At 39.4% G+C, this 12,824-nt stretch overlaps 1 protein-coding gene across 4 annotated transcripts in view; it reads right to left on the reverse strand.

Annotated features, from left to right (window-relative positions):
- The window catches only part of HDAC9 (histone deacetylase 9), an 825,092-nt gene that overhangs the window by 461,255 nt on the left and 351,013 nt on the right, over positions 1 to 12,824 (reverse strand). For all 4 annotated transcript variants that reach the window (XM_036010543.1, XM_028525366.2, XM_028525363.2 and 1 more), the window contains exon 3: positions 4,114 to 4,176. In XM_036010543.1, coding sequence (XP_035866436.1) covers positions 4,114 to 4,176 — 63 coding nt within the window. The remainder of the gene's footprint in view (positions 1 to 4,113; positions 4,177 to 12,824) is intronic.

Consider the following 12,824-nt stretch of genomic DNA (forward strand, 5'->3'; position numbering starts at 1 on the left):
GGGACCAGGATCCCTGCTTCCATTTTTTCCTAACGACCAAGGTCTGAGGCATAGTACAGTAGGTCACACCTTTTTCTGTGCTCAGTCGTGCTAATATTAAGTGTGTTGGGGTGGGGCCGTGTTTCCTGGCTTATACTGTTTTAGGATCACTCTATTATCTATCAGGGTGAAAAATTATGTGCTGGATTTTCAAATGCCTCATCTCCAAAACCAAAATCACCTTTTTACATTCACAATTTGGGTTTATTTTTGTCTTCTTCCTTGAAGGATTTCACAAGTATGCCACCTGCGTCCATAGAAATAAAAAATACTCTATTCCCATTCTGAATGCGCCTTTTCATAACTAGCCTTTTGATTGTCCCCTACCAAATTTTCAAACCCATCACAGCCTGTAAGTGAAGACTACCTGAGTTGGAGAACAGCAAAACAGTGATTAAGGGGAACACCAGAAGTGATTCTTGACATGCCAGGAGCGTTTCACAGACTTACATTTTCATAACTAGATCCTGCTTCCCAAGGGGACACGCACGACACCTGAACCTAAAATGTCCCCTTCCCTTTAACGATACACACCAAGGGCTGGGGGCGGTGGGGCGGGGGGGGGGAGTGGCGAGTGTAGGATTCTGAAAGGGTGAAGATATATTCTCCATGAAAGAGAACCAGGATTTAGGTTTAAATGTTTTTCTTGTATATCCTAAGATAAAAATACATAGTGAAAAATACACAAATAAGTAAATAAATAAATAGCAAACAAAGAAAGAATCCATAGTGAAAAGCTTTCCTGTTGTCACTGTATTTTGCTCCAATGCTGTGCAAACTCGAGGACATTCTCTCATAACGCTGGTTCCGATACTGTCTGGTCAGCTCTGCTGCCCAGCGTGCTAAGCAACAGGCCTGGCAACCGCACGACACCCCAATCTGCCAGCCATGCCTGAGGGACCTGAGTCGACATCTATACCTTCATTCATTATCACTTCTTTTTGCCACAGAAGTGGACATTGATATGGCAAAATATGTTACTCGTACTGAATTCCAAGATTCAATATTATAGACTTTTTTTCCCCACTAAAAAGAGAGTAGCAGACCACACTGAAGAACCTAGCTGTCCATAAAATGTCTAGCATGGGTGGGTCAATTTTAGGGGAATACATGAAACTATTAAAGCACAATTTAGTAGCATATAAAGATCTCTGGAGAAAAATCTTCTGTATTAATGCATAGTATCCAATATATCTGGAATAATCAATGGGAAATCTAAAGCAATGGCTAACAATAGAACAAAGCCTTTTAAACAATCTCAAGAAATCTGCTTCACTGTTCAATTATATATTCTTCACCTTGCTTACCTGTGACCACAGTGTAAGGACACGTTTCCCAGAACACACGCCTATACACACACTGGCTACTCGGCTTTACAGTCACAATTTACACAAGCAAAGTATTTACTTCTTATCTGACCAGGAAAAAATAGCTGATTTATTAGATACCTAAAGTTACTATCCAAACAAAAAAATCATTTCCCTGTGTGACATATAATCTACCTCATCTGTCCTGATCAGAGAGACAGAGCAAGTCACTGAAGAGCCAGGAGCTCAGGTTCATTCACTGGAAACAGTAATAGTAATAGAGTATGTATGTTAATAAGATGATGTTACATGTGAACTCACATGAATACCAAGAGGTAAGCAAGAGGACCCCATGATTCCTCAGGTTACAGGTGAGCAAACCAGCCACAGAGTGGGCCAGAACAGAGCTTCGGACTCCTAGAACAGTGCTCTCTGCACCACTCCACAGTTACCAAGTTATCTTTTCTCTCTTTCAGATCCAAGGACTCCACCCGTGTCTATGCTCATCAATCACATTCCTGCCACTGATCCGAAGGGAGTGGAACAAGATTTGTGACTAAACCAAGAGCAACACACCCTCAGCTCGGAAATTAACTTAAAGGACAAACCCTTCGGACAAGGGTGACCAGCATCACCATCACTCCCCCGCCCCCACATCAGCGATTCTCAAAGGTTTGCTCACAGTGGGATCGCTGGGAAGATTTTAAACACCCCTATACTCAGGCTGTTTCCCAGACCAATTAACTCAGCAACTCGAGAACTCAGGCATCAGTATTTTGTAAAATCCTCCCGGTGACTCCAAGTGTGAGAGCCTGTTCCTCGGGGGAAGTATACAATAAAGACCGGGGTAATTAACTTTAAGGCCATGTTATATTAAACAAAATTAAACTTTACACTACATGATAGGAAGGATGCAAATGTTTTTATGTCTCAAATTTTAAAAATAAATAGCAACTGGAGTTTCTTTCTTTCCACCAGACAGATGTGGGAGTTAACAGCAATTTACATCACTTTTTATTCAACTGTCAGGGCTTCAGTGTCACCTCCTGCGGAACTGACAACAGTGTGGACAGTGTCAAGCATGGCCCTGCGTGAACACATAACCTGCTTTGTATAAAAAGCATTCACTGTTGGGAAGATGGCACTGTCGAGTGAAGCCAGAGGAAAGCGAGGCACACCTATCAGAGGCACTGGGAAACAGTGAAGCTTGTAAACACCTGTAACGACAGACAGTCACTGCCAGGAGCTAGTGGCTGCTGCAAAGGCCCAGCTTTGTTTCTACCTTATGAGGAAAACATTGAACTTGGGGAAGAGCCGCCAGGGCTGAAAGGATGAAGTGTAATACTCAAGCGATATCTAAAATTGTAATTTTTACAGAGTTGGTCCACATTTAAAAAATAACGTGCTCAGTGAAGTGACCGGTTCTACACCAGCTGACCCCTCCCCTAAGCTCTTGTCAAATTCACAAGCAGGAAAATAACAAACTGTACTGAAATTCTGGTACATTTTCTTTAGATAAGTGGGCACTCCTAATGAATATAGTTCCTGTCACTTAAGTGTAAACTTACCCAATTGTCCAAAATTGATATTTAATTCCATGAAAAGGCAGGGTCAATGGAAGAATCTTAAAATCATCACAAGTAACGGAGGTTTAAAGAAAACTTGCTTCAAACACAGAACCCTAGAGGGTGGGGTGCTCAACACCGAAACAGACCTCATGCCAACCTGTGGAATATTTCTTCCACATCAAGTAAACACCGCCCTATGGTGCATTTTTTCCATAGGAGTCTAGGTGGGGATCTATAGTTACGACTGAGTCCACAGAGCAACTTAGAAGATCTCAGGGAAAACTTTAAGTCAAGGTGGCTCGAAGCCTTCGGAAGAGAACCAAAACAAACGCCAAGCTTTCCGAACAAGCTACAGGACATAAACGTGGACAGCACCAGTGACAAATAAGTGATATCGCCTGGAGAGTCCCCTCGTTGGACAGAAACGGGCAAAGCTGACAAGCTTCATCTCCTCAGTACACCTCCTCAAAGGCACCGGCACACGCACACAGGGCAACCAGAAACTGGAATCTGTGACTGTTGTTCTTTAAGACATTGCACCTGCCTCTCACACCTCTATACGTGTGTGACAGCATCACATCGGACTGACAATGCTAGACTCCCCACATGGCTTTGAAGAAAATTAAAATAACCACCCACTAATAATAATTCTATTTCATCCCAAATAGTTTCATTTTGGGCTGATGTGGGGGGAAAGCCACATTTAAACTACCTTCACAACTCCGAAGCAAACACAATTCAGAAGGTAGGTCTATAAACAGATGAGCTCCTGTATGCACACTGTAAATACAAAATCATCTGGCTAGCGGAGAGGCTGCAACGTAAGCCGAAGCCCCCATATGAACTTACCTGATTTTTAAAGTCCCATCAGAATACGCTTCCAATCAGTACTGATCTCCTTTTTCTAGTTGCATAGTAAGGCAAAACACCCCCCACTACATTTGACTTTCTCTCAGTCCCATCCTTCATCAGAAGCTTTGCGATTTCATTCAGAAGCAGCCGGCCCTCAACAGACTGAATATGCACAGAAACAGCAATGAAAGGGATCGAAGATAAACCCTACAGACGCACCAAGAAAATAGCAACACGAACACCAAAAAGCAGCAAATCCTTAAGAAGTGCTTTTCTTAGCTGCATTTCCCAAGCCAGCCCCCTTACACGGGTGGGTACAACGTCTCAGTTAGGAAGGAGGATCTTACCTGAGCTGATCATACTGTGCATTCTCTGCTGAGCCAAGAGCTGCTCTCGTCCAGCCACCCCATCTGAGGAAAAACACGAGTCACTCTCGTAAATTGTCTGCAGCATATTGCAATCACTCTCCCCTCAGCTCCATGAAAGATTCATCTCTGCTCCGTGCAGGGGCCCCAGGAGCTGCCCTCACTGGTCCTCCCTCCTCCCCGAGGAGAAGGCAGCAGAGGATCAACTTCGACAATGATCTCCTTTCTGTTCAGATGGACACACACTTTTTCAAAAGCCCTGGACACTTTTCCCCTGTTACCAACCTGTGTGCAAAGCAGAAATGATCGGGTGGATGCTATGACTCTCTGGAGTTTAGGTTATCCTGAAAACTAAAAGCAGGTGGGAAATTGGAATGTGCTTCGGGGTTATTGCTTTGTCAGAAAAAGTAGAAAAATATTAACTCTCCCCATGAGAAAAAGAAACCAATTAAACCTGGCTTAAAGTTCTTCAGGCTGCTAGAGTTTCCCTGCAAGAACCGTCAGTCCTGCAAGTGGCTTCAGCGGGTGCCCTTCTCCTCCTATCTGTTTGCGTGTGTGTCTTCCCCCCTCTCTGGTCTCTCTCAGCTCAAGTTGGCTAAACCTAGTGATAATCCATTTGCATATGAATCAACAACAGCATGGCCCACAGGCACAGAAATAGAACAATGGTCGGCCTGAGCCAAAAATAGGTCAAGCCTGGCCGAGTGATTGGAGCCTGCATTAATGCATTTAAAAATACCCCAGCAAACCCAGCTGTCCAGCCTCTATCTTTCAAACCATAATTCTCTATTGCAGGGCCTTAGAAGCAATTAACTCCTTCCTCTCTCCAAGCTTGCTTTACACACTGTTTCCACACTGGTGATTCGTATCCAAAGAAAGGAAGGTAAAAAAAAAAATTAAGAAACATAATTCTAAGAGGGCAAATGCACATACATTTCACTTCATTTTATTTTTGTACTATGTGTTTTTGGAAGGGAGAGGAGAGAAGTGCAGAGCTCTGTATTGGTTCTAAAATAATACTGGAAGCTTTTGCTCATAATGTGGTTTCTGCCTCACCCACGCACAGCAATCCTGGTGTTCTATTTTTGCTGCCTGTTTCTTTGGCTACACTGCAGTTGGCTGTAGCACTAGAAGCTTTTCTGCCTTCTAGTTTCAAGACTGACAGGAGATTTAATAGAGGTAGTTTTGGAAAACAAGCGCACTCCAGAATAAAATGTTTATAAAGGACTGGCTCGATTTTTTTTTTACTTGCTATTTATGTAAGGCAATTGTCCATTTCACAAATTCAAATATGATGGTGGTAACCACTATCAATTTTATTGCATCCTGTCTTTATGATCTTTAAATTTTAAAAAAACATATTATATCTGAAAATGTTCTCTCTATTTCAGCTTCTCAGGCTAAATTCAATTTCCTGCAAAAGGAAAAGAAAGTGTGGGTGCTTTCTTATGGATGGATGCTGAACCAGTGAACATATGCACCTGTGAATCAATAAATAAATATGCTGAGTCCCTAGCCATGAATGTTCTGCATTCATCTCTACATTGGTTGCCTGAAATACAGACCTCATTTTTCTAAAAGAAATAGCTTTTATAACAGTTGACCAACACACATTGGGGAATTCACCTATAAAGTAAATGAACTATAGTATATAGTACTAAGAATTCTACAGTCTCTGGTGTACACTTGTAACATCATTTCTGTATGAGAAATAATTCTGCCTCGCAGATTGGGCTGCTAGCATCTAGCCACTCCGGGGCAAACAAGAAAGTGATGGAGCTCTCCTCCTTGTTCTAAACTGGATCAGCAAGAAAATGTCATTCTTAGGGCATTAGTAGCAATGAAGATGGAAGAAGAAAAAGCAGAATGTTTTGAGGTTCCCAGAACCATCAGGTGGAGGAGGGATCTTAGTCAAGGACAGGGTGGGGGATGCAGAGCAAAGAGAAAAGGACAAGAGTTTTGGTGGAAAGGAGGAAACCTGTTAAGTCATTAGGGAGATAACCCACTGCTGAAGAAAATGGCACCGAATTTTCCTTCTTTCACAGATTAACTCCTACTTCTTGCAAAATTATATTTGGACAGATAAATTAAAGGATTTATAAAAAGAAGTTATTCCAAACTGCATTTACTTAAGCTAAACAAGAAAATCTTATGTTCCTGTCAGTGGAAAAAAAAAAAACTTTTAATTCCATCTGGTATTACAAGTAACTTTCACTCAATTAAGAGATGGGTAAGGGATGGACATACGGTGAATCTGGCAATTTACCTCTGAGATGATGTAACCGATCACAGCATTTTAGACCTCGGCAGCAAGTCAGAGGCTGTCTACCATGGCGTTCAAACTCTCTGTCCACCAGGAGGCTAAAGCACCTGGGAGCCGGCTCTCACTGCTCTTCACCCAGAATCGGTTCTTCCCCTGGGCAGGGCAGTCTCCCTGTTACCCGCCTACACGTGGGTACCTAAAATTTCCTCTGAAAAACGACCTCTCTTATTTAAAAAAAATTAATTGAAAACCGTTCATCTAACACTAACCAGTTCCCCATTTTACACATGAAGAAAGGGAAAGGACTCACTGAAGTCTGTAAAGGCACTCATGGGTGGTATTGTGCCTCAAGAGTCTCGCGTGGTGTCTAACTGGTCCTCTCTCGGGAGGTCAGGTGTTCGTGGTCTCTAGGCTGCCGTCTCGTCCCTAACTAAAATGATGTACAGAATTATCTGAAATATTCGGAATAACTTTTAATATTATCTGCCGATGAAAAATGGAGCCACTAATTGTTTCAGAATGACTTGAACAGAATATGCAAAACTAATGATAAACATCTGACGGATAACAAAAATCCCAGTATGGCTATAATATACTCATATGCCTTTTGTCATTTTAAGTTTAAATTGTACCCCTCAAACTACAAAAGTCTTTTGTAATCATAAAAAAGTAAAGTAAAACTCCAAAAGAACGCCTTAGTAATCATCCTATTTTTCAGAGGTTCCAGGAAGGGCATTCCATGGAAAATAGTACAAATAATGTGTCTTCTTCATGTTGACCAAGTTATTTAACTTGAGGTTTATTTACATTTGATCCCTGCATTATTTCATCATTTTCCCTATCAGCAGTCTTGTATTTCAGCACGTGATAATGAAAACTTAGAGTGAAAAGACTTTGGACAATTATCATAAAATAGATACTACTTGTTTTTGAAAGGAAAAATAAGCCTCATTAACACCACTACCAAGTATACTGATTACCACAGTTTCATTATCCAATACATATTTGGAATTTTGAGTTAATATTTTTCATGTCATCTCAAAAATATCAGTAAAAAAGTGTGACTAGGTTTCCTTATAGGCATTTACAAAAGTAATTTACCCACTTAAGAAAAAAGATATTAAATTTTACATTATAAGAACCATGAAAACTAATACAAATGTCTGGTTAGAATAGATTGACAGTGTTTAATATCTCAATACAATACATTTTAATTCCACTTAATAAATATTTGGGGAATTGATCTGATATTACAGTTTACATTTCTTCAAATATAAGGTGCAAAAAATAGGGAAAGGAAAACAGGTTCTGAGTTTAAAAGAAAATGCAAATGAGAACAAATCCTAATACAAAATGTCATTTAAGAGTGACTAAGATAATTTTAATTCTTCTTATGCAGGTGTACAGGCAAAACAAAAAAATGTATAAAATATCTATAGAGCATCAAAATCTTTGCAGAAATATCCTTAGATTCCTAGCTCACAATAACCTTTTCTCAAATCAGCCTAAGTTGACAGCTGAAGGCTCCACTGGAAAGAGGGTTGTACAACTTCATTTATTTTACTACAGTAATACTCCTCTGTTCATCCCTAATCAGGCACAGACTTTTCACGCAGTACCAAATCTTATTATTGTAGAATCTAGATGCAGTAAGATGTAAAATCCGTTTGCCTGAAATGCTGAATTGTGCCTTACAGGAAAGCTACAAATTATTCACCCAAAACTGGAACTCCTCCATTCACGCTCTCATTCGTGTTGTTTCTTCTCCCATCCTCACATTTCTCAAACTGTACTCACAGAAATAAAATACATACGTTTGCATGTAGGCTACCAGCTTGGTTCCTACAGATTCCCAAGGATAAGAAGGGAGAGGGAAAGTTCTGTGCACTGATTTTTATTTTGAACTAAAGACTGCGGAGGATTGTCCAGAAAACGATTCTCTCATTTGCAGTTGAGCCCAGACTCCCACACTTAGGGTGACAGGCATGCATGCTCCCCCTTTCTCCACTAAGCCACTTTGTTTTAGGCTCTATCTTTCCATTTGCCTGTTGCACATCAACCCCTTTACAAAAATCTCAGAGCAGCCAGCCCGGGAGGAGAAGCAACATGATTGTGCAAAGGCCCATAAGTAGAGAGACAGGCAAAACATAATGTCTTTTTGATAGAGTTGAGGGAAATTTGTTTTTTCTCTGAAAGTCAATGATTCTTACCTTGAACATTTACCGTTTCACAACCATAGGGCAAGCCCTAAAGATGAATAAATATATATACTCACACACACAAGAATATCCCAGCCTCTACTTTCATGAACGTTTTAGTTTTAGGAGATATACAGTCAAAGAAATTACTATACAGTTTGATAAGAAACTTTCTAACTCTAGATTTTATATCAGTATTCTTTAAATTTTAATTTATAACAATAGATTCAAAATAATAAATTTGCATGTCTGTTAAGATTATAGAGTACCATATCATACCTTCAAATAAGCATTCTACAAACGGTAGCTAGTATTACTATAACTACTACTAATAAAATATCCTATGGACCTATAATATCCATAATTGTTAAAATACTTGAAAACTGCCAACTGCCTATTTTCCCAAGGAACAAGATAAATTCTAAAGAAGATTATGTGATCAGCTAAACATTGAGTGTCTTACCCTTATAGATCTTTTGTTTAAAAAATTGAAAAAATTTTATTTCCTAGATCACCAGAGCTTAGTATAATGTCATGCACATAGTATGTCACTAAATATTTGTGCAATAAATAAGCAATTCCTTCTCCAGAGGATCCTGTTAAGAGACTAATCATCTAGAGCAAGTCACTAATATGGTATTCAACATCTAATACTTCATTGTTTTTTATTTTAGCATATTATTAAAATCTCAATAATTATCTTCAAATCAATACTAAATCACAATTTTAAAAAGCTAAGCAAATCCATCTGCAATGGATCTTCTGTTGAGGCACAGTTAACGTAAACCCCCCTCTTCTACAAGATTCCAACCTGGACCCACCCACCTAACCCCACATGCCCTTACCAGCTAGGCTATGGAGGCAAGAAGGGTTATCATTGGCAATACAGCCACAAGATCATTACTGGGCCAAGAAAACATGATGGGATACTTTATGCATTAATCCTATAAACTAGCAGTATAAATAAACATTCAGGTCTATTTGGCTGCGGAGATGTTTGCTAAGTATAGACATGATAGTTAGGACTAGGCACCATGAACCATGGGGTGTGAACGAATATGCTCATGGAAGTTTTGGGCAAGATTGAATGTCAAGGACATTTTGGCATGGACAAGATGTCTCCGTGGGTGTTTTAGACAGAACCAAGGATCAAAGACCTGCTGGGATGGACCAGATATCTCCATGGACATTTTGGACAGGGCCCAATGACAGGTAACCATTACTTTGGTGACTGGAAACTAATAGTTCCCATGGGAAAACTATTTCACATTAATATATGTACTAACAGTGAATGTAAATATCATTGCATATCAACCGGAAATCTTTGTAATGGTTCACACTGACAAAGAAGCACCATTTCTCTTTTACACAGCATCGATTTTGAAATACAAACCAACATTGACTACCCATCCTATGTTTACTGAACTTTGTACGTCTATGATATTTATATGAGACCAAAGAGCCTTCATAGAAATTTTAGTTTCAAGACAAAATTTCTGGCTAAGGGCTATGAAAATAAAAATTCTGAGACAATTCCAGTTAAGTAAAATTAGTGTTCTGATCTTAGCTCTTTGGTAGGACTCAAATGTTTAATTTTATATTATTCTACAAAGTAGCCGCACCTTAAATATTTATCACCTTGGAAATAAGTGGGCTCCTGATTAACAAAATTAATAGTTGTATGTAACATGAATAGATGAATTCTACATCTGAGTTGTGTGATAAGAGTAATTTCCACATGCTAACATAAATTATGGCATACAAATAAACCGACTCAGAGCTTTTCAAGTCATTTCTCAGCATAAAGGTCAAGTTGATATTTACCATACCAAACCATTTCAATCACCAAGTTAAATCCAGAGAATGCCAGAACGCCTGCCTCTGAAAATAGCAACATTTCTAAATGTTGCAATTAAATTCTGACTTCATAATTCCATCTAGTTGGGTGCCAGCTACCAAATTTAAGAAATAACAAAACCCAACACATACTTATCTTTGACTGATCAAAATATTTATAGTGATGGTGTATAAACGGAAGTACAAACACTTGCAATTGGCCATATAACTAAGCATAGTAGAGATCCCATGGGTGTGGGTTTTTCCCTATTTCAGTGACCAGAACAGGGAATCGTGATCCCTCAAGCCACTTGGGTTCTCAGGACAACCTGGCTTAGGAATTTAATCCTTTACCTTCTTTTTAAACTTCAGGCTACAGACAATGTCTTGGTATTATCCAAACAAACTCATCCTCCTTCCCTACCCTTGCATACGCTGTTTGTCTTGTCCAGAATGCTCTTCCACTGTCTTCTATCTGGAAAGCGCCTTTTCATTTTAACAGATTACACTATTACTCTTTCAGCTTACTCTTTCTTTGTCCCTTAAAGTGTTCTTAACCTCATAATTAGTATAACAGGCTTTCTTTTAGTTCACACTTGCCAGATTGATATTTTTCTTTTATTTGTAACCCCTTGATTCCCTTTATTTGAAGTATAGCATTTATAGACAACATATTTCTTGGGTTGTGTTTTCCTTTTATCTCACAGAAAAATCTTGCGTTTGGTAAGTTTACGGCAGAGGTTTCACAGCCCTGGTTGGTTCACCGTCATCTCAAGAGCAAAAAAGCAGTAAGTCCATTTCATCCTTGAAAATCCTGCCCAAATATTACTTCTTTGGCAAAGCTCCCTGGACATGAGCATGCGTAAATGATAAGACCTAATTCTATCAGAACACAAATCACTGGATATGTTAATAATCTGGTTGCATATCTGTTCCCCAAACTAGACCTCAGCAAGTCAAGAACAGGAAATGTCATCTACGTGTCTGTCCCACACTGCCCAGCACACCATGAGCACTCTGAACATGTCAGCTGAATGGATACATGTGAATTACATAAATGTGCATGACATGTTTGTTAAATTTACACTTCATCCATGTTTTCACACATAAATGCCAAGCAAATAACACTTACCATCTTCTGCATCATCCCCTCCCATCACACCTGCCACTCTTCCCCAAATCTAACCTTTAGATTCTGTTTTCCTCCCTCAGAAGAGCTCGCCTCACATACTCAACATCATCAGTACTCCCTTCAGAAAAATATGATTATATTACATACAACATTTTTACGGACGATACTATAACTGTACATAGTTTCGTATCATCAATATAAAACACGGGGATTAGCTCTAGCTGGTATGGCTCAGTGGATTGAGAGACTGCCTGTGAATTGAGGGGTTGTCAGTTTGATTCCCAGTCAGGGCACATGTCTGGGTTGCAGGCCAGGTCCCCAGTTGGGGGAATGTGAAAGGCGACCACAAAGTGATGTTTCTTTCGCTCTCCTTCTCCCTCACTTCCCCCCTCTCTAAGAGTAAATAAATAAAAATCTTTAAAAAATAAAAAATAAATAAAAATACTGTTTAGAAATGCAAAGAAACTCAACAGGGATTATGCACTTTATTGTGTTATCTCCTAGAATTAAACATGAGAAATTACAAGTTTAACATACGAGGCAGTTTACTTACAGCATCTCCATACCTACATTGAAACTATTTGTACTAAACATGAATTTCAGAAATTTTAATGACTGTTCCCATGCTCTTACAGCTGTCCTTGGCCCTGTCCAATGGGCAGCCTGGCCGCTGCTCCAATCCCTCTACAGGACACAGTGGCATAACTCTTCCAAACACATCGAAGCTCCTATCAACAGGCATTCCACTTTACACTCTCATTGATGAAGGGTTCCTTTCTCAGTTTTAAAGAGATCCTACATGGTCTAACCCTTTGGGAGGAGGGGCTGCATGTTCATGTATTTTCTAAATCATAGAGGGATATATTCTAGAAAATATGGAAACATTGGCTTTAGATATTAATTCATATTTGATTCATGAGCACCATGAAATCTCTTGTATATGAAGGCAACTACATAACATTCGAAATTTTATCGCTAACTGGATGGAGAAGAGGCTCTGGATTCAGACAGAATTTGACCTGAATTCTGTCTCTGTCACTTATTAGCCAGTTATGGGCTGTGCTTGAATAAGTTAACCTTTCTGTGTCACAATTTCCTCTTCTTACAAAGGAGGATGTTAACAATTGCCTTGCAATATTGTTTTAATATTTAGAAACAGTGAACATAAAACTTCTACCATTATAACAAGAGCATAATAGGCTATCAATACACTGCAGTTATTGTTATTATAGCACACTATTAATACATAAATCAGGAAGGGAAT

The sequence above is a fragment of the Phyllostomus discolor genome, chromosome 10 (assembly GCF_004126475.2).
Source record: "Phyllostomus discolor isolate MPI-MPIP mPhyDis1 chromosome 10, mPhyDis1.pri.v3, whole genome shotgun sequence".
NCBI classification, from domain to species: domain Eukaryota; kingdom Metazoa; phylum Chordata; class Mammalia; order Chiroptera; family Phyllostomidae; genus Phyllostomus; species Phyllostomus discolor.